This window comes from Capricornis sumatraensis, chromosome 21, assembly GCF_032405125.1.
Source record: "Capricornis sumatraensis isolate serow.1 chromosome 21, serow.2, whole genome shotgun sequence".
NCBI classification, from domain to species: domain Eukaryota; kingdom Metazoa; phylum Chordata; class Mammalia; order Artiodactyla; family Bovidae; genus Capricornis; species Capricornis sumatraensis.
In genome coordinates, this window is record NC_091089.1 from 44,462,093 (window position 1) to 44,485,303 (window position 23,211).

General features: G+C 43.2%; 1 protein-coding gene across 3 annotated transcripts in view; it reads right to left on the reverse strand.

Annotated features, from left to right (window-relative positions):
- Positions 1-23,211, reverse strand: part of PPP4R1 (protein phosphatase 4 regulatory subunit 1) — a 48,725-nt gene that overhangs the window by 18,628 nt on the left and 6,886 nt on the right. For 2 of the 3 annotated variants that reach the window (XM_068993618.1, XM_068993617.1), the window contains exons 3-10: positions 11,832-11,967; positions 10,917-11,023; positions 6,630-6,772; positions 6,040-6,186; positions 3,383-3,490; positions 3,187-3,252; positions 2,391-2,549; positions 1,690-1,817 (exon numbers count right to left, since the gene is read on the reverse strand). In XM_068993618.1, coding sequence (XP_068849719.1) covers positions 1,690-1,817; positions 2,391-2,549; positions 3,187-3,252; positions 3,383-3,490; positions 6,040-6,186; positions 6,630-6,772; positions 10,917-11,023; positions 11,832-11,967 — 994 coding nt within the window. The remainder of the gene's footprint in view (positions 1-1,689; positions 1,818-2,390; positions 2,550-3,186; positions 3,253-3,382; positions 3,491-6,039; positions 6,187-6,629; positions 6,773-10,916; positions 11,024-11,831; positions 11,968-23,211) is intronic. The other variant, XM_068993619.1, reaches the window with a different exon arrangement.

Sequence of the window (23,211 nt, forward strand, 5' to 3'; positions counted from 1 at the left end):
CAAGGGCACACCTGTCAGAGTCTGTGTGTGTTTCTCGTGCACTAAGGTTAGGTCTGGGCTGCTTTCCCCCAAGGATATTCTAAATCGTAAAAACTAAAACTCAATTTAAAATTAAATGCAAAAAAAAATTTTTTTAAGTAAAAATCACAGGTGTCCTCTTTAAGCTTTAAAATTTGGTTGCCTTATTGCTGTCATTCAATCTCTAAGTCATGTCTGACTCTTTTTGACCCCATGGACTGCAGCATGCCAGGCTCTTCTTTGTCCTTCACCAACTCCCGGAGTTTGTTCACTCATGTCCATTGAGTTGGTGATGCCATCCAACCATCTCATCCTCTGTCGTCCCCTTCTCCTCCTGCCTTCAACCTTTCCCAGCATCAGGGTCGTTTCCAATCAGTCAGCTGTTCGCATCAGGTGGCCAAAGTACTGGAGTTTCAGCTTCAGCATCAGTTGTTTCAATGAATATTCAGGGTTGATTTCCTTTAAGATTGACTGGTTTGATCTCCTTGCTGTCCAAGGGACTCTCAAGAGACTTCTCCAGCACCACCACTTGCAAGCATCAGTTCAGTGCTCAGCCTTCTTTAGGGTCCAACTCTCACATCCATACATGACTACTGGAAAAACCACAGCTTTGACTATATATATGGACCTTTGTCAGCAAAGTGGTGGTCTCTGCTTTTTAATATGCTGTCTAGCTTTACCGTGACTTTCCTTCCAAGGAGCAAACGTCTTTTAATTTCATGCCTTCAGTCTCCATTTGCAGTGATTTTAGAGCCCAAGAAAATAAAATCTGCCACTGTTTCCACTTTTTTCCCTTTTATTTGCCATGAAGTGATGAGACCAGATGCCATGATCTTAGTTTTTTGTCTTATTAAATGCTCTTAAAAGTTGATATTCCAGTTAATAAGTACACTGGTGGTGCATAGTTTAGTGGCTAAGTCATGTGTCTTGTGATCTCGTGGACTGTAGCCTACCAGACTCCTTTCCTATGGGATTCTCCAGGAGAGAATACTGGAGTGGGTTGCCATTTCCTTCTCCAGAGCATCTTCCCAACCCAGGAATTGAACACAGGTCTCCTGTATTGTAGGCAGATTCTTTACTGACTGAGCTATAAGGGAAGCTCCAGTAAGTACACAAACTTGGGGCTAATCATTAAAATATTTCCCCCATATAATTGTTGACAAATAATTATTATGATTACTGACATAATCATTATTCTGAGACAGAATGGAAGATCCAAAAGGAAATTGACTAAAGAGGAAAATAATGGTAAGAAACTGACTTTAGAGTAACACATAACCTAAATTAGGTTTTACTCCTTGAAAATCCAAACCCTTTAAATTGTATAACCATTACTTTGTATATTCTTTGTAAGTGTTAACAGATGGTTTACTAGGTAAATCATTAAATAAACTTACGCAAAAATTATCAAATCTATCATGACAGCTTTCCATGTGTCCAGCACCAAGCTAGCTGTGTTACATGCATCTTCATCTTCTCATTTCAATACACAATTAACCAAAGAGATGTTTAACAAATGTGTTTACAGTAAGATTCTATAAAAAATATTTGCCAACTTTTATAATCAAGAGAAATAATAAACTCTCCCAAAAGAACATAATAAAAGTAGTGAAAATGAAAAAACTGCTCACAAGACGTAAAACTTGAAAGCAAAGTTTTTAAAGATCTTACCTATTTTTGTCTTCTACTGATGTATCTTCTGAGCTTTTGTTTTCTTCTTTAAAATACTGGCCCGAGCTGGATGGATTAGCGAACGTAGATATGAAAGGTCCCAGAGACTGGAAAGCTGCTTGCCGAACCTATGGAGGGAAGAAAGGATAGGAGAAGACCCTGAGTCCATCCTCAGCGAGGAGCTACAATTCCCCCTCAATCATTTTCTCCTTTTTACTTTTAAGCTTTTTAATCTTGGCTTGAATATCCAAACCGTGAGGATGTGAATATGAGACCCTACAAAATATTTGCATGGAATAGAAATTTTGTCCTGTTTTAAAAAAAAAAGTTAATATAGAGTCCATCGTCTACTCCCAGAAGTTATCTGCAGTAATGTGTGTATTTGAGTGTGCAAAGTTGCTCAGTCGTGTCCGACTCTTTGTGACCCCGTGGACTGTAGCCCACCAGGCTCCTCTGTCCATGGGATTCTCCAGGCAAGAATACTGGAGTGGGTTGCCATTTTCTTCTCCAGGGGCTCTTCCCAACCCAGGGATCAAACCCAGGTCTCCTGCATTGCAGGCAGACGCTTTATCCTCTGAGCCACCAGGGAAGTCATCACCAGTAACATAACTTAAATGATAAATTATTTCTTAAATTATGGGATTAAAATCCTATTTTCTGTAAAATGCACTGTTTTACAAAAATGATAAACAAAGCCCTACCCAACGTGAAGGATCACTGATCAAATTAATGAAGAGTGCTGATAGTTTAGTCCGTCGAATCTCTTGACACGTGGCACATGAAACAGCCATGAAGCACTCCGCGCAGGCCTTGCGGACGCCCCACACGTTGTCCGAGCAGAGCTGGAAAAACCTGGGCAGCTGGGCGAGAGGGGCCCCGATCATTAGGCAGAGACACGCAGGTTTCAGTTGTTACTTTTACTTCATTGCTCACTTTCCCGGCATTTAAAACATTAGCTTAACAAAATTTAGAAGACTCATTTAATATTAGCAATTAGTAGCTTTAAATAAATCACACCCAATTCATTCCACTCCTGACCGTGGAAAAGCAAAGACACTCCTGACAAATACAGCTCGAGTTTGTACTTAATGACTCTCTGCATAATAGGTGGTTTCCAAAACTCGAGCACATTAACTTGTACATTAAGCCCTTACATCCCATGAACTAACCATTTAAAAGTCACCTGCTGTAAATCTAATTGGTCAGTAAAATATTCTAGGATTGTAATAAAATGAAAGATTCATTTGAATAAATACTGATTTTATAGAAATGAGAATTAAAAAGGGATTGATGATTCTTAACACATCCACACTTTTAACAAACTGTCATTAAACACAACACAATACAACCCAGATTACAGAAACTTAAACTCTCAGCATCATACTATCTTTCTGGAACTATGTTAACACAATTTGGTGGCTGCTGCATGTATTTCAAATTTCAGGAGCCGCTCTGTGACGCACTGCTTTCTCCTTGGTTCCTGTCTGCAGGCCTTACCAACATCTCCTCAGTAGCTTGCTGGCCGACGACGCTGCAAATATCTCCAAAATTGGCGGCACAGACCTGACAATGAAAGCATCATTGACATTTCAAAATATTGTAAGCGTTCTTTAAAAAAAATCTTTTAAATCCCACAGATCAATACAGTAACCGCAAGAAGAACCAAGTATCTTAAGCACCACCAGCACAATACCTTTCGAACATGAAACATTCTGCAGTCACAGCACATCTCACAAAACCGAGGGAGGATCAAACGCTCCGTGATGTCCTTGCCAACCATGGGGGCCATTTTGCACATTATCTAAAATAAATGAGAGCACAGACATACTGAATGCACCTTCACACTAAGACTTCTGCCAATTTATTAAAAGTATGTAACCTAAGGAAGTATAAAATATGACATGATGTCCTTATACATCACAAAAGAATTCATCTTACTTATCCAAGTTGAAGACAGAAAAACAGATATTAACTACTACCAACAGAATCAGCCCAACGACTATTAAAGGTACAATAAACCCGGAGAAAATCCTAAAAATTGCATTTTTACCTATAGCTTCAACCTTATTAATCATTTTGCCTAATAAAAAAAAAAAAAAAAAAAAAAAAAACTCCTGTATTTCCCTGATAAGAGAATAAATGGTGACTGCTCGAAGGCAAGACTATCCATCCACAAAAAGGTCTGGACGCGGGACACCTGCACTGCTAAGCAAAGCCTGCACACAGCCAGTCCTCATTGTGCAAAGCACCCACTGTCTCTGAAACTCACAAATGGGAAGACCACACGCTTACTCTGCAAAGCCAGGGCTCCAGGAAGGCATGGACAGAGGCCTGAGATGCACAGGATTTGGATAACACCATTCCAGCCAAAGTGAGGACAGACTGTTTGAAAACCAGCTCAACGTATTTGAATACCCTCCCCACAGAGTTAGAATACAAGGAATCTGACGGTCCGTCATCATTGTATGTCACGTCCACCCCCAGCCCAGGCAAATACTAGGAGGACAGGCAACTGACTGGGTAGAAAGGGGACTCTACCCACACGTGCATGGCTGTCTACAGACCACATCGCAAGGAACCTACAAGAGGCACTGCAACAAACAAGTGAGCTTAGGAGGTTTGCAGGACAAAGGACAGAATGAAAAAAAAATGTATTTCTGTAAATGATCAACGAACAACCGAAAATGTATACAAATATTCACAATAATGAAAAACAAACACACAAACATGAAATTTAACACAGTACACATATGATCTATTGAAAACTACCAAACACTGAGGAGATGAGGGAAAGACCTAAACAAATGGCGAGATCTCTGTGCCCACAGACTGTCAGGTTGGCCCATCCCTATCAGACCCACGACCCTCAGAGTGGGGTGGGGGCTGGGGGGGGGCACTGACACCCCCCATCCCCTAAAGCAACGTGGTTTCTTGACTCCAGACTGTTTACAGGCATCTCCAAGCCCAAGCTAACGATCACCAATCTGGCATAATTAAATTCTTAGGATGAATTATTCCCAAAACAAAACAACTGGGAAGACAAGGAATGCAAAACATTAACAATAAACACAAACCATTTGTGAGAGAATCACACGCTTCTCATTAGCACTGGGTGTAGCCTTTTGTTTTAATTACAATGTTTTACTATTCGTAAATCACATCAAAAATCATAACACAGCAAGTTAAGCTCTGCTCAATATAAACCAACAGTTACACCAAAATCAATTTCCTTTTTCTTGAGAAGTTTGAGAAATTAAAAAAAAAAAAATCTATGATTTGGAACTTGACGGAGGTGATACACCACCATGAACGTACTAAATGCTCCTCAACTGTGAACTTTAACATGACTGATCCTATATTATGTGAACTTCACTCCAATAAAAATGCAATTGCTGAAAACTATCTAAATTCATTGTTAACTGGTACCTAAGTATCTAAAAATAAAATAACGGAACTTCCAACGAAAGGCACTAGAGAGAAAATACAGTTCATCCTACACAAGATCCAGAAGCACTATTAAATCATTTCTAGTGTAACTTTCTTTCACATCAACACAAACCCCATTGCATTACGTTTAAATAGCAAATTCTCACTACCTAAATAATTTAAATTATTTTTCAGATGGATTCATCACTTTTCTATTATAAGAATTCTTACTTTCTAAACTGAGGAACCACAGATGTGAATGATAACATACTATCCGTGTAATTCAAGCCCAACTTGCAATGGCTCTCAAGTAATCAAACTATTTGCTAACCATGTCCCCAAACCAGAGAACTCAACATATTTGACTTTATTATGTGCATGACGACTTAATCTGTGTGTTTTTCTAGTAATTGTAACTTGTATCATATATTCCTCCCTGCAAAGAGCATGCCATCAAGGACAGGAGCAACAAGCAGCATCCCTCTCTTTTCTTACTGTGCACTCACAGTGCCTAGAAAAGTGCCCAATAGCAACTCGAGGAGCTCAAATGCGTCTTCATTCAATAAAGAGTTTTTAAAAGGATCCTGGCTATCTTTGCCACCTTACTTTTTCCTTTTGATGAGATGAATTCACAGCTGATTCACTATTTTCTTGCCGTTCATCCTGGCCTCTCTGAGCCTAGCAAGGACCATCATCCCAGGAGCTCCACGCAGCACAAGCCCTCCAGGAAAGACACCTCTGCCCTCGGAAGCCTGTGTCCGCTCCGAGCCCAGCATTTATGTTTCAAATTCCATGACCCGCAGCTACTCTGATACCCAACACGTACCCACCCTACCACATGTAATATGGCGTTGTGTCTAACGTCACCTCCTACGGTCACACACTAGCTCATCTCCCTGAACTGAAAAACTGAGCTCTGCTTACAGCCACAGCCTCCGTCTTCACGTCGTCGTTGCTGTCGGGGGCTGTCAGCTCCACGAGGACGGGGCACACCTTGGTCTCCACATCAAAGCGCTCGATCAGCTCCTGCTCCAGCAGGGCCAGCAAAGCTGCCTGGCTCGTTTTTCTTACCTGGGAAAAAACAAACATGTCAACAAGGCACGTCTACAGTATGATGAAACCTTAAGGCATGAAGTTCACAAATCTGCAGACTCCTCACCGAAGGTTCACAACTGGCACAACTTTTCAGATGAAAACTGGTGGCTGCTCTGCAAAGACAGAACTCAGCAGACTGTGTCGTAACAGGTCAAGGGGAACAGAAAAGCCACTCCTGGAAAAGAGGTCTCCCAGTGACAAACTCCTGGGGGCCGCCTGGAAGGGTGGCAGGTGAGCAGCAGCCATTGGCGCTGTCTGCTGCAGCACTAAGGCGATCTCCTAGACTCTGCCCCACCTCCTCTGAGATGTCATTTTGTCATTCTGAGAAACCGAATGACCAGATCTAAGTGGAAGGAACATTCTAAGCAGACCACCAGATGGCACACATTTCTGTGGGAACGTGGACAGGGCCCTCCTACCTGGTTATTCTGATCTGCGAGATATCGAACCACAATGGGCAGCAAGTACTTTGAGAAGGCGTACGGGATTGCTGGCCGGTTTTCTTGGCAGAACAAGGCAATGTGAGGCACCTGCTCCATCAGCTCTGCCCTCACGGTCGGCTCTGCGGAAACGACAGGAAGGTGAGTGGATGCATCCTGCCCGAACGAGGTTCTCGCCAGGCGGGCAGTCAGGAGAGCCCCAGACTCTCCTCCTGGCATCCTGAGTGTTCGGGGAACACACTCCACTCTGTGATGCTCTTCACAGTCACGGCAAGGTCACCCCCTCCCAGATTCTGTCTTCAGAGCCTGCCTGGAGCCTGCGGTCACTCCCTGTGAGGACTGGACCTGTCCACCTGAGTTCAGGTCAACTGTACATGGCATCACCCACAAACTCTGCTCTCTCAGAGCCCCCAGGACAGGCTATCAGGACTGGGTCCTAACCTGAATGCAGCCAGTGAGTGCAGGCTTTGTAGTCAGACTTAACGACGACGATAGAGGGTCAGCAAATACTAAAGGAGACCAACAGATTGAAAATAACAACAACAACAAAAATCTGAAGAGACCCAAGTGCATATGGTAAATTAAATGTGACAGCATTCCAAAAAGACCACTGTCCCAAGTAACGGTAAGAAAGCAAGCTGGTTACATGAGGAAAAAAGGTGAGATTCCTACACTGCTCTCTACACATAAATTCTAGGTGAATCAGAGATCCAAATTTTTTTTTTTTTTTAAGATCAAAAGCACTAAAAGACAAGATTTTAAGGGATTTTCCTGGTGGTCCAGAGGTTAGGGCTACGCACTTCCACTGCAGAGGGTTCAATCCCTGATTGGGGAAATAAGATCTTGTAAGCTATACGGCAAGGTAAAAAAAAAAGTTGAATCTTGAGGTGTGAAGCCCTTCAGTTCAGTTCAGTTGGTCAGTCGTGTCTGACTCTCTGCGACCCCACGAATCACAGCACCCCAGGCCTCCCTGTCCATCACCAACTCCCGGAGTTCACTCAGACTTGCGTCCATCGAGTCCGTGATGCCATCCAGCCATCTCATCCTCGGTCGTCCCCTTCTTCTCCTGCCCCCAATCCCTCCCAGCATCAGAGTCTTTTCCAATGAGTCAACTCTTCGCATGAGGTGGCCAAAGTACTGGAGTTTCAGCTTTAGCATCATTCCTTCCAAAGAAATCCCAGGGCTGATCTCCTTGCAGCCCAAGGGACTCTCAAGAGTCTTCTCCAACACCACAGTTCAAAAGCATCAATTCTTCAGCGCTCAGCCTTCTTCACAGTCCAACTCTCACATCCATACATGACCACTGGAAAAACCATAGCCTTGACTAGACGGACCTTAGTCGGCAAAGTAATGTCTCTGCTTTTGAATATACTATCTAGGTTGGTCATAACCTTTTTTCCAAGGAGTAAGCATCTTTTAATTTCCTGGCTGCAATCACCATATGCAGTGATTTTGGAGCCCAAAAACATAAAGTCTGACACTGTTTCCACTGTTTCCCCATCTATTTCCCATGAAGTAATAGGACTGGATGCCATGATCTTCGTTTTCTGAATGTTGAGCTTTAAGCCAACTTTTTCACTCTCCTCTTTTACTTTCAACAAGAGGCTTTTCAGTTCCTCTTCACTTTCTGCCATAAAGGTGGTGTCATCTGCATATCTGAGGTTATTGATATTGAGGCTATTGATATTTCTCCCGGCAATCTTGATTCCAGCTTGTGTTTCTTCCAGTCCAGCATTTCTCATAGAACTGTTCAACTTCAGGTGAAGCCCTTCAAGGCAAATAAAACCCCCAAACTAAGACCAGCTAATTTCACCTTACAAAGACTTCATTATGGACAAAAGATGTATCTAACAGGAGTTCTGTATTTTAAACCACGTATAAAATGTATAAAACATTTTGCCGACAAAGGTCCATAGAGTCAAAGCTATGGTTTTTCCAGTAGTCATGTACGGATGTGAGAGGTGGACTATGAAGAAAGCTGAGCACTGAAGAATTGATGCTTTTGAACTGTGGTGTTGGAGAAGACTCTTGAGAGTCCCTTGGACTGCAAGAAGATCCAACCAGTCCATCCTAAAGGAAATCAGTCCTGAATATTCATTGGAAGGACTGATGCTGAAGCTTCAATACTTTGGCCACGTGATGCGAAGAAATGAGTCATTAGAAAAGACCCTGATGCTGGGAAAGATTGAGGGCAGGAGAAAGGGATGACAGAGGATGAGATGGTTGGAGGACATCACTGACTCAACAGACATGAGTTTGAGCAAGCTCTGGGAGATGGTGAAGAACAGGGAAGCCTGGCATGCTGCAGTCTATGGGGTCGTAAAGAGCCAGACACGACTGAGCAATTGAACAACATTAACAATAAAACATCTACTTAGACAAAAGAAAACTTAAAAAAATATAGGAGTCTGAGATGGAGGAAACGTAACATTAAAAATATTAAGACCAAAACTTCCTGATATCTGACAGAGAGACTAGAAACCTCAAACTCAAGGAGGCTGCGACGGCGTGGCTCTGACAACCCTCTGGCCCTGACACTGCTCCCAGATGACTCCTAACAGTCAGAGGAGCTGCCCAGCAGGCCTTCCTGCCAACCCAGCTTCTCCTCAAGTCAAGGCTCTCTGCATTACTGTTTCAAATCACAAGCGGTGTGAACTCTCAGACCCAGAACAGTATAAATCTTTACAATCTAGCCCTCAGCCCCCTCGCTTAAGCCTAGTTTTTCTAAACTGCAGGACTAGTAAACCCACTGTTAACCAAATGGGCCAGTGTCCTAAGCTCCCCAGGCCCCTACACCTCTCCTTTCTTCTCCCCTCTGTGCCATCAGACCCAGTTCAGATGCCTCCAGCTGTCTGAAGCCAGCCCCGATCCTCCCTGTTACGGCTTACTGATAGTATGTCGGCTGCACTCACTCAACTGTTAATTTGATGGCAGGAATTCTTATTTATCTTGGTAATGGCTCTGACATTCAACCTAGAACCTGGCATAGCGTATGTACTGTTTACACATATCCAAAGTATAAATGTCAATAGAGATATTTATCAGGAACTCAACAACTTGAGATACATTTTAGAACACATACAGGAGAAGGGAATGGCTATCCACTCCAGTATTCTTGCCTGTGAAATCCCATGAACAGAGGAGCCTGGCGGGCTCCAATCCATGGGGTTGCAAAGGGTCAGATACAACTGAGCAACTAACACTTTCACTTTCACATATTAAAAAATAGCAGTGCAGTTTGTAAACAGGCAGAAGAAATACAAATTCTGCCTTCAAGAATATCTAGGTCTCTACTAAGAAAGGAATAAATACAATGGAATGCAACAATGCCAAAATTTTAAGTTAAATTGTTTATCTCTGCCAAATCAAAAATAAACTTAGTAAAAATAATAATTGACGACACTTCCCTAAAAGCACTTTGGAACAGGCATATACATGAGCAATTATACAGAACATCATATGAGATAATAATGGAATATTAGTGAGCTTACTCACTTTTTTTCCTACAGAAAAATAAAACTATCTACGGCTGATGTGAATAGTAAACATATTTCCATAAAAAGAGACGCTCACTAAAAAATGAGCTCATCTAAAAATAAAAGGATGAGAATGCTGACATGCCAGAAAGTTTGATAGAAATGGAAAAATAACCCATTTCAATAAAGAGATCATGGATTTAAAAAAAACATTTATTTCTGAATTGTTTCTAAAATCAAATATAGGAATATGCTCAAAGCAATATTAGGTTAAAATGGTAAATTTTACCTATGTTTTGCCTCAGTGAAAAGTATTTTTTAAAAACGTAGTAAACTCTATTCTAAGTCTCAAAACAAGTTTACCTCGTAAGCAGACTCTCCTCCTAACTGCACTTTAGAGACAAACAGCTTTAGTTTTACAATGAAATGATTAACATTTTTTAAGTAAGAATGCATTTTTTTCAAAAAAGTTTTACAGCCCACTCATCCCTTTTTACTTATTCAAAAGAGTTTAGTTTTTATTACAGTAATAAAATAGTTATTATGAATGTACATGATGCAAAACAATGTTCTTAGATTCTTCTGAAAAATTTCCAAAGTCAAACTAAATGGGCCTGGTATATAAAATGTCTGGATCTTAGTAACAGGTTTTTTATTTTCTTGTTACTCATGGGTTAGATAATTTAGTTAGGAAATATTTCCAAGAAACCTCATGTTACACTTAAGTTTTTCATTAGGTTTTAGAAACTTAAATTTGATAAAAGAAACCTTATTCTGCATAAACACACACCTGAGTCATCAGCTAATCTGCTGATTCTTTCCAGAACAGCAACGCACTCTCTCTCATCATCGCACACTTCCCTCAGCGTGTCCAGCAGACTCCGGGCCACCATCTGTCTGCACAGAAGAAGGTTATACCCTGGTCAGTGGCACCCAACAGTTAGTATTCAGAATTTAAAAGCCAGAATCCATACGGATTTAAAAAGTTTTTCTTAACACATTTTCTAAGTGACAATTTTCTAAGTGACAAATACTGGTATGGATTTTATTTTAATTAAGATGAGACTGAACATTTACCAGAATGCTTCACCTTTATCTGACAAATTTCTAAGGTCACTGAAAATTTGTTTCAAGTAACTATTAATACCTTCAATTATCACAGATAGGGGAAAAGTATAATTATTTTTCATATATAAAATGTTATCTTTACATATTTGATTAAATGAGTTTCATACATCTGCACTCAGAAGATGCTAGAAAAACTTTTCAATTTCCCAGAGGAAATGAGAATTTCCCAGGTGGTCTGGGGGCTGCAGGTGGAGAAACTGCAACTGGGGAGAGTTAGCACATGTCCCGCCCCGACAGCCAGCCACCTGGTCCACGGCAGGGACACACCGCCCCCTGCTGGAGGAATAACCGACTCAGTAGCCACTGCACATGAACGGCAAAATGATGCGTAACAGCAAAAAAGTAGTGGGGTTTTTTAGTTGTTTTTTGCCAAAAAGCCAAGAAAGAATGCGTTTTCTTACAGGATGGAGGAGTAACGAGTGTAAAGGCGGCCACAGCTGTGACCAGTAGTGAAGCTGGGTGACTCTCACTGCCTGTGGCAGTGACACCTGGTTTAAACTGGGTACTTCTGTGAACTGAAATTCGTGCAATAAAAGCCACCCTCCCGCCTCCCCCAGGGGCAAGCACATGCACGCACCTGTTAAACACGTTCTCACTCGCAGCATACTTGTCCAGTCTCCCCAGCGGCGTCAGCATGTCATCTTGCGAGACGAAGTCCAGGGCTGAAGGTGCAACAATCACATCAGACTCTGAGCTGCAGTCATCCAGACCAACTATCAGAGACATGAGAACAGTCCTCACACACCGAGCACGGAGAGGCACCCGGGCCTCCCGGGCAGCACAGGCCAACCCGCCCCTCGCTGCGTCTGGAGGGCACACAGCCACAGGAGGAGCTGGGTCGGAGGCCACGGATGACAAGGGGCCTCCTCTCCTCCTTCGATGGGTGCATTCTAACCGCCCCGAGAAGCACAGGGGTCAGAGGCCGCAGAGGCTCCGTCGTGTGACCAACTGACAGAGAGACCAGAAAAGGGTGACCCCACAGGCCTGAGAGCCCACACGCCCAACCAGACCACTGCCACCTGTAAATAAACGAAGGGTCAGACACCGACAGAGTTAATCCTGCCAGGCAGCCAGAGAACCCACACTGTACAGAGAAGAGCAAAGACGAGAGTTACAGCAGCCTTCTCGCCAGGAAGAACACAAGCCAGAGGCAGCAGAGCAGGCCTGCAAGGGACTGCAAGCGAAGCGCCAACCTACACCTCCAGATCCAGTGAACAGAAGTGAAAAAGTTGGCTTAAAGCTCAACATTCAGAAAACGAAGATCATGGCATCTGGTCCCATCACTTCATGGCAAATAGATAGGGAAACAGTGGAAAACAGTGGCAGACTTTATTTTTCTGGGCTCCAAAATCACTGCATACGGTGACTGCAGCCAGGAAATTAAGACGCTTACTCCTTGGAAGGAAACTTGTGACCAACCTAGACAGCATACTAAAAAGCAGAAACGTTACTTTGCCAACAAAGGTCCATCCTGTCAAGGCTATGGTTTTTCCTGCGGTCATGTATGGATGTGAGAGTTGGACTGTGAAGAAAGCTGAGTGCCAAAGAATTGATGCTTTTGAACTGTGGTGTTGGAGAAGACTCTTGAGAGTCCCTTGGACAGCAAGGAGATCCAACCAGTCCATCCTAAAGGAGATCAGTCCTGGGTGTTCAATGGAAGGAATGATGCTAAAGGTGAAACTCCAATACTTTGGCTACCTGATGCGAAGAGCTGACTCATCTGAAAAGACTCTGATGCTGGAGGGATTGGGGGCAGGAGGAGAACGGGACGACAGAGGATGAGATGCCTGGATGGCATAGCCGACTCGATGAACATGGGTTTGGGTGAACTCTGGGAGTTGGTGATGGACAGGGAGGCCTGGCGCGCTACGGTTCATGGGGTCGCAAAGAGTTGGACACGACTGAGCGACTGAACTGAACGTAAAGGTGAAACAAAGACTTCTTCTGACATACAAAAGCTGACAGACATCAGTAGCAGCAAACTTACAAGAAATACTGGAAGTCCTGGAACCAAAAAGAAAATTACCCCAGATGGAAATCGGAACCTACACAAAGGAATGAAGACCATCAGAAACGGCGAATGTGTGGGCAAACACAAACGCCTCTTCTTATTGAAAAAAAAAAAATCTTTAAAGATAATTGCTTAGGGCAAAACTATGCACTGTAAAATAAAGAGAAAAATATACTGTGAAGTTTATAATATGTGCAGAAGTAAAATACACGACTGTGTGTACTCAGTTGCTAAGTTATGTCTGACTCTTTTGTGACCCCACGGACTGTAGCCCACCAGGTTCCTCTGTCCATAGAGTTTTCCAGGCAAGAATACTGGAGTGGGCTGCCATTTCCTCCTTCAGGGGATCGTCCTGACCCAGGGGCTGAACCCAGGTCACCTGCATCTGCAGCACTGGCAGGCAGTCTTTAGCACTGAGCCACCTGGGAAGCCCAAAACATAAGATTACAACAGCACGAAGGCAGAAAAAGAGTGTATACTGTATACATATACATGAAGACTGACGGTAATGAGTCAGAGGAGCACACTCATCATAAACTTCGCAGCAGCTACTAAACACCAAAAACCCCACCTGAAACATACAGCAAGTAAGGCAATAAAGGCCATTAAATGGAATCACAGAAAATACTCAGACGAAAAAGAGAAGGAAAGGAAGACAAACAGGAAACAGCAATATGAGAGGAAAATCAAACCGTATCAGTAATCATGGTAAGTGCAAACACTCTAAACGCCCCCAATTAAAAGGTAGAGAATTGTCAAACTGGACTAAAAATAACACCTAACATGAAAATAATTTCTTACATACAGAAAGATTTTACCAGGTTGTTCTGATCTACGAGTTACAGCAAAGTACCTCATGCGTTATGAATCAGTTGTAAAACCACCCAGGCACTATCATTTGGCCTGTTTCCTCCTCTAGGATTGTTGGCTGGCATGACCTGGAAGGTGCCTTTATGCAGGCTCTAGAATTCTATGACTATGACCAAACTGTTTCATCAGTCGCACACCTGTCAATCTTAAAGATAAACATGAACATTGCAGGTTCTGGTCCCTAAAAAGGCAGGGGCTGTTGGGAAGAGTGCCAGAACAGTGATAGTCACGCATGGCTGTGTTTAGGACAAGCCTGGAGCACTCACCCTAAAAGGCAGACCCCCCCCCATGTCTCATATTCAGACCCTGATTGTGCAGGTGTGGAGTGAGACTCAGAAGCGATCGTTTTTAATAAATACCCCCAACAGGCTTAAACACAGATTGTTGAACAACTATATTTGAGAAATCCCAAGAGGGTAACAAACCATATTCTGCCTCCACTTGTGTTTCCGTCTGTCTTCACATCGTGGGTGAGGTTCGTCTCTACATGGAAGGGAGTGCTGTGCCCCAGCAGGGCGCTGGGGCAGACATACGCTCCCCAGCACTGCAGCCTCCTGCCAGCACTGGTGGACGCCCCCTGCCAGAACTTCCTCTCCAGGGTCAGGACTTCCTCGTCCACTCCTGACTGGACTAAGTGGCTCTGGATTTCCTCTTTATGGAGGCAGCAATGATCTAATTACTGTGGCTACAGACTGCATACTTAAGTCTTTACCTAGCCATCCTGCAAATGCCTGCCACAGGTGACAAGTAGGAGAAGCACACAAATAATCAATAAAGCTGTCACCACTAAAAAAGAGAAATCCTGCAGCATAAATGATGGTAGAGTCAGTAACATCCTAGATAAAAAAGACAGAACACAGAGCGTGAACGTAGCTATGCTGCTACAAGGACTGTGAATAGCTTATGCAAAGCGGTGCATTAATTTAAATAGATTATGGTAGATTAACAATGCAAATTACAATCCTGAGGAGTCCTGGCTCAGACAGTAAGAGTCTGCCTCCAATGCAGGAAACCTGGGTTCAATCCCTGGGTCGGGAAGATCCTCTGGAGAAAGGAATGGCTATCCACTCCAGTATTCTTGCCTGAAGAATTCCAGGGACACAGGAGCTTAGTGGGCTACAGTCCACGGAGTTGCAAAGAGTCAGACACAACTGCGCGACCAATATTTCCAATTCCAATGTGAAACGCCCAAGAAAGGATGGCTAGAAAGCCAACTGGGAATTAAAACAGAACGCTAAAAAATAATGAGTTAATATCCCCAAAGAAACTCACAAAAGGAGCAACAGAGAAAAAAAGACATGAAGAGAAATACGCAATCAGATCAATAATTACATTACTTATAAATAGACTAAACATTATAAGTCAAAAGGTAGAGAATCGCAAACTAGCAACAAGGTAAAAACTACAGGTGTTACTCAACTATAATCTGTCTATCAGAAATGTATTTTTAAAGTCCAAATTTCAACCCATGGATTGAAAAGAAAAGGATTAAGAAAAAAAGACATAAAACATGACACAGCACAAGAAAGCCAGCGTGGCTATTTTATCATCAGACAAAACAGGCAAGGAGCATCTCAGGAGAGGAGGAGGATCTTTCATCACCTGACATGTGTGCTCCAAGGCTGCCCCTCCTTTCTGGAACACTTACTTGATTCTGGATTCTTGGACACTACATAGTAATAGCCCCTTACAGTGCTCACTGCTTTAAACATCCAACTTCCTCCACTGACGAAGTGAAAAAATCATGTTGGCTTTTAATGTCATTTGAAATTTCAAAATGACTCAAAAGCAATGAAAACAATGATCATTCTGAAATGTTTTTTCAAATTGTATCTATACTCCCCAAATCCCAAGGCTCCTCTTCCCCTGTAAACCCATCCTGGGTAGCTGAAAGGGGACCAGCATGGAAAGGAAAAATGAAGATGACCTGAATGGTCAACATGAGACAGAATTCCTACACTTGTGCAGGAAACCTTCATTTCTCAAAATTTAATATTTAATTATAAAATAAAAGCTTCCATGAAGAAGCTAAATGATTCAAGTGTCAACAAAAACTTGTGTTTCTTAGTGAATTTTACCAGAATTCCTTACGGGAAGAGAAACCTGGGATATGGACTGAAGCCCTGTCCTTAAGGGTTAGTGCATCTTGCCTCAAGTCAGAGTCAACAGATTCTTCTAGTTCAAATCAGACCAGAATCAAATGTGTTACAGTGTAAATAAAGAGAACATCCAGGAAAGGGGAACAAGAGAAAGAAATGCTAAGACAAGGGCCTTCATCTTGTTACTTATAAAAGTGAATCCCTCCCCTTGTGTGAAACTAAGGGGCCACACAGCAGAGGTGGCCGTTGACACCCCTGCAGGTCAGGAAGGTCCGCTCCAACCCCACTTGGGCACCAGCAGAAACTCAGAACCACAGGAACCAACACCCCAACTTCCAGCCATTTTAAATTCAAGGAAAACGATGTCTTAAAATGTAAAAATTTAAAAGCTGGACCCATTTGAAATGTAAAGATGAGAGGTCCCTACATGGTTACAGCGAGAGTGACGTGACAAGGACAGAGGCTCGTTAAAGTTAAGACAAATCTGAGTCCAAATCTCAGGTCCTGCTCCTCGCGAACTCTGCCTGTGAACTTGTGCAGGTCATTCATTAACTTGGCTGCATTTCCTCACACAAACACGTGTTTGTTGTCAAGTCTTTCAGACACACAAAGATAACATCTATCACGCACCTAACACAGTGTCAAGCTAGGACATCAATATTCCCTCAAACCTACAATTCACGTGCTTCTGAGACAACCTCAGCACGGTTTCCCTGAGTTTTAAAAGTCTTCACCCGTCTCATTCAACCAGTAAGCAGGACGCTGTCTCCTGTTTACTGTGAGTGTCAGGCACTCAACGGAGAACACTGATACAAAACCTAGACAGAGTGTGTACACACAGAAGTGTCTATGAGCACACATGTATATATAGGCATGCACAGACACAAACACAAACATGCTCCAAAGAGCACACACACAACGTGCTCTTCACCTTACACGGCTAGGTGTGCCCGGAGAGCAAGAGAAGGCCTCACAGCCCACAGTCCTGGGAGGACACGGGGCTGCCCCGCAGGACAGACGGTGGAAGAGTGTCCTAAGCCAAGAAGCCTAGGGACAGGGTATCAAGGAAAACCAAGTCACATCAAGACAGATGAGAAGACGTTCAGGGCACAGGGTTCACACAGAAGTGAGGCGGGAGGAAGAGGAGGGGCCCAGATCAACCTGGCCTTCTGCATTTCAAAGAGTTTGCAAAATCTTCCTACTTGGCTGGAAAACCTGCCTTTGAGATTTTCTAAGCAACAACATAGTTAAATTCAACCATTACGTCCTTTGAGCAGTGGACATAACTATATGAATAAGTGATTTAAATGTGATTTTAAAAGATCAATTGTTAATTAAAACCATCTTTTTCATTTGGAAAGAAGCAGAGCTCGTCATGTCTCTCCCAAGGGCAGGGTATTCCAAGAGCACCAGAGCCTGAAGACACAGAAAATCCCTGCTGGAAGGCTGGCGTTAGATGATTGGTTGGGCACTGTAGGCTGTTCACTGGAGTGGGCATCTTTGCCTAGCTGGGAGTCAGGAAGCTTGCTGGTGATCATCAGGGGCTTTTGGCAACAGTTACAAAGGGGCTCAGCCAGCTTGAAGGTGACCTTGCTTCTGGGCTCCGATTCTGTGGCCTTGGTGCGAGGCCTCCCACCTGCGGCCTGGGGGCAGAACTCAACATCCCTCATCCCGACAGCCTCCTCTCTAGTTCCTGGATTCTCTGGGAGTACGTACTCCATCTTGAGTATTTCCCACCTTTCTAGACCATCCTTGCTTCTTTCACAACCTTTTGTGTAGGTGGTTTCTCTCCCCCAACTCTGTCCTCATATGGATGCTGTTCACACACACGCCTCTCCTCCGCTGGATAACCCCCAGCTTCAACCACACTCGCAATGCAGAGGACCCCAACGTTCTCCTGCTCTGATCCCCACGTCCAGGGCTGCAGGTCCTTCAGGGTCTCTGCATCCATGTCATGTGTTTTCTGAAAACCCAACTGTCCAAATTAGTCTTATAAAAAATCAGTTTCTCCTGCAGACTCTCTAATGACCATCACTTCCCCAGGAAACTGAGTTCTCAGGCATGAGGCCTGCAGGTACTTTTCAAAGCCCTTTTCTTGCCCCCGTTATTTAATTGGTCGCTGCTGCTGCTGCTGGTAAGTTGCTTCAGTTGTGTCCGACTCTGTGCAACCCCATAGATGGCAGCCCACCTGGCTCCCCCGTCCCTGGGATTCTCCAGGCAAGAACACTGGAGTGGGTTGCCATTTCCTTCTCCAATGCATGAAAGTGAAAAGTGAAAGTGAAGTTGCTTCCAGGCTCCTCCGTCCATGCAGCAGACTTAAGAGACATGGTTTTGATCCCTGGGTTGGGAAGATCCCCTGGAGAAGGAAATGGCAACCCACTCCAGTATTCTTGCCTGGAGAATCCCACGGACAGAGGAGCCTGGCAGGCTACAGTCCGTGTGGTCACAAAGAGTGGGACATGCCTGAAGCTACTGAGCACACGCACACGCGAGGTACATGAACCTTTCCCAACGAGTAAGTCAAGCGGGTGACTTTAAGGGCTATTCCAGACCTATTTCCAGGAATGCTCCACCACAGACATGCACCAAGGGTGTGGACCCAAGGTGTTCCCATCCACAATCTCCCACCTCCCTGAGCTCAAGACTGCATGGCCCCTGAGCAAAAACCCTCCACTGCACAGCACAGGGACCCTCTGACACATGGACAAAAGCGTTAAGATACCACCTCTCTGAAGGCTGTAATACCTACTTTCACAAGTCAGGTATTTGTTCCACAATGATTGATAGCTCATTAAAAATAATTTTCAGATTTTTGACATGTAAGTTGGGAGAAATTCAAGAAAATTAGTGGCACTACTAGCAAAGCTCTTTCCATCCACTTATCTACATCAACAAAATTTCTCTGTGCTTACAGCTCTGAAAATCAAAAGTAAAACTCATGCTAAATAGTCTCATTTGAGCAATAAATTATATTCACCCATGAATACATAAGTTATTTTTTAAAAGCTCCACTTTATTGAGACGCTTATTCAATTTTGTTTACCAAGTGTTTATTATAATTTGTAATACATTCTGGTGGATCAACTGAGTATTAATAATAATAACAAAAACAAAGTTTTAAAGATTTTTATGCCCACAGGAAATTAAAAATTTCTATTTTTCCTTATATCTTTGGTGCCAAAAATAAGTGACAGAGTAATCAATAAAACTTTCAAGCATAAAAATATATTAAGGTAAAATTTTGTTAAGGAAATAGATCAAAGAACAATGGAAAATCCGCAATTTGAAGAATTTATTCTTAGACTTTTGAAAATGGCTAATAGTGTATATATGTGCTATATTATTTAAATTCCATTTTTAACAGTGATATGACAGTTTCATTTTGAAAATACTTTTAAACTTAAAAAATGTGAGTTTTCTAAATTATTTTTAGAAGATATCCAGTAGTTAAGTGTGAAGACCACTGCCCTCTACCATCACAATAGTCAACTGTCTACTCGCCTCCTCATTCTAACCAGGCTACCCGGCCTCCCCTCCCCCACCCACCTGGATGCACCCCACCCCCCCACAGCCCACGCTGGGGGCTCTTTTCTGCAGGTGCCGCAAGCTCTACCGTACCAAGCTGCTCCTGGTCTGCCCTCTTTTTCCTCATTGCAGTTGAAACTCACCTACTCACAAATACCATCCAGGAAGTACTTCCTACTTCTGATAAAGATCTTTTCCTCCCATGAACTGCCCCCATTCTTGGGGGGGGCCGGTGCTTTGCTCCACCAGCAGTCGCAGTGTTTCATTTTCTTCTTCTTTCCTTTCGCCCTCCAAACCAAACACAGATAAAGTCCCAGAAGACAAAGCCTGTTTGCTAATCTTTTTATTAACAAACAAACCCAGACAATGGAGTCTCCTGCTCCTGAAGAATGCCTGTTCACTCGTAACTGTTCACCTTCCATCTTCCCCTTGATAATGCTAAGGCCACGATAAACTTGCCCAATTTTGTTGTTTCCCAAGTCCTTTATATCAGAAAATGGAAGATAAGACAAACCATACAGATTTAATCATTTTTATAAGAACTACCTTAACATTTAGGGTTTTACACATTTTAACAAATAAACCTACAAACAGAGAGGAAGGGCAAAATCTTCTGAAAAGCAGAAAGCCAGCGAGGAAACTGATTCAGGTGAGAGTCACCAACACACACTAATGCCAAGAGGTGTGTAAGGCTTGCCTGGGGATGGAAAATCCCCTGGAGTCAAATCACTGCCCTTACTAACAACAGAAGGAAAAAGAAAGAATCTTAAAGTAGAGAAAGCTGGCAGGCACCACACTTTAACCGAGAACAGAGAACTGACATTGGGTGCTTTCTGAGACAAGCACTGGGAAAACAAGGGAATTACTTACATAGCATCCCTGGAAAGGGAGGGAGGGAGGAAGAAGCAAGCAAAACCTGAATTAAATCACGAGGAAACATTAAAACCAAGTTGACTCCTCAAAACTCGCTATAATGAATGATAAAGGCTGAGAACTTTTTCCAAATTAAAGAGACAAGACAACTAAATGCAGTGCAGGGGCCTGGAAGGCAAGACAGTTGCTATAATTGATATTATTGGACCACTGGTGAGATCTGACAATGAACTACATATTACATAACTGATCAGTGTCAAAGTTACTCTTTCTGAACTTGCTGTCAGAGGAGCCTGGCCTTACTCTCAGGAGATACAGCCTAATGATCAGGTCTAGACATGGGTGAACTCTGGGAGTTGGTGATGGACAGGGAGGCCTGGCGTGCTGCGATTCATGGGGTCACAGAGTCGGACATGACTGAACGATTGAACTGAACTGAGACAACTTCATCTTAAAAGGCGCAACAAAGAAGATTAAGTATATATTACAGTTGTGTGTCTAATTACAACTGTAGAGAGAAAAAGAGCAAATTGCCAAAATGGTAACAATGCCGAATAGAGGTGAAGAGTTTGAGGAATTAACTATGACACCTGTGCAACCTTTGTGTAAATCTGAAAGTTCTCAAAGTAACAAGTAATTGATTTAAAAATAAATCAGTTCATTATTTTACTGCAAGTCAGGTTTACAGCCTTATTCGGCTGGACCAGAAAAATCACGATTTATCTCGGCAAGTGTATACTTAAGTCCTGCAGTGTGGGGGCGCACTGCAATGGGTGAAGAATTAAAGGCTCCAGATGTAGCTCCTTGAGCACCTGCTATATCCAGTATCAATTTCTGACAATATAATGCTTATCAGAAATCTTTTCTTCGAATATTAAAGTTCTTAGAAATGATCTTTACTCCTAAGAATAAATCTGTCCTAGAGCATATTTAATTTAACAATTGAATTTAAGCTGGAATAATGTGCTAAAATCAACCCTGAATATCGACTGGAAGGAATGATGCTGAAGCTCCAATACTTTGGCCACATGATGTGAAGAGCCGACTCTCTGGAAAAGACCCTATGCTGGGAAAGACTGAAGGCAGGAGGAGAAGGGGACAACAGAGGATGAGATGGTTGGATGGTATCACCGACTCAATGGACATGAGTTTGAGCAAGCTCCGGGAGACAGTGATGGACAGGGAAGCCTGGGGTGCTGCAGTCCGTGGGGTCGCTAAGAGTCGGACATGACTCAACAACAACACTGAGCCAAAGTTCAATCTATGAATATTTCAAAAAACATTTCCCTAAAGTACACACATAAAAGAAGCAGGGGTGTGTCTGCCTGCTCTGCAATTAGGTACCAAGACCTCGTTGTCTGTGCGGCATCTGCGGGTCAGCGATGCGACACTCGGAGCGCTCGCAGGCATGGACTCGCATGCATTATAGATGGGGAGTTTGTTCCTCCACGAGCAGACGTGTCACCTGCAGTCGTGCTAACCCAATTGCTCAGTTAGTGATACTTTCGTTCTGTATGTAATCCAAATGCAAAAGTCGAGCTAATCCAGGGCCAGACTGCCACCAATCCCCAGAAATGAAGCGCTGAATCTACTTGCGTCTAGAACTTTATTTCCACCCAAAACTAACTTGACAGATGTCAAGTCTGACTCTGAATACAACTTCCAAGCTGTATATAAATTTCAATATAAATCCAGCCACAAGAGTGTGGCTGATTGCTTTGATAACCAGACACATCGGATCACACAGCACTCTTCCCACCTCTGCTCCAACGACTGGCTCCCTTACACACGAGTGGGTTAAAATACAAAGAAAAAGGGTATACTGTGCCTCCAACATTCGCATGACAGACAGGTGCTACTTGGACACAAATGAGTTTACCCACCAAATACTTGGAACATGCTATGACCTTCACATCCTCCAGAACCTTCAGGAGGGCAGATGACCTAAATTAGTGATAAATGAAGGGAAGTCACAGCTGGCAGGCAGGAAAGGCACAGTAATAAGGAGTAACACAATAATAAAGACTGTCGGGGTTTAGGCAGATGGGGAGGGGGCGGTGAATGGAGAGTAGCATGGAAACACATACATGAACACGTGTAAAACAGACAGCCAGTGGGAATTTGCTATGACTCAGTGAACTCAAAGGTGCTCTGTGACAACTTAGAGGGGTGGGACGGGGCAGGAGGTGGGAAGGAGGTTCAAGAGGGAGAGGACATGTATACCCATGCCTGATCCATGCTGATGTATAGCGGAAACCAACACAATATTTTAATTATCCTTCCATTGAAAATAAAGAAAGAAAGAAAAAAGGCATTTGGTGATTGAAAGCAAGATACAATTGCCCTGTGACAAAGAAAAAAAAAAGACTGTCAGCCAGCTCTAGAGGGGACCTAACCCTGTCAAGACAGGTGACAGAGCAAATCACTTAACTGCTCAGATGAGCCTCATCAGGTGCCACTTCCGTGGTGAGTAATTTAAGGGGCTACACACCTCACAGGTGGAGTATCAGCAAGGTTACAGCACAATGCCCAACACACAATATGACAATCCATGGTGATTCCAAAAATGAACAAACTCC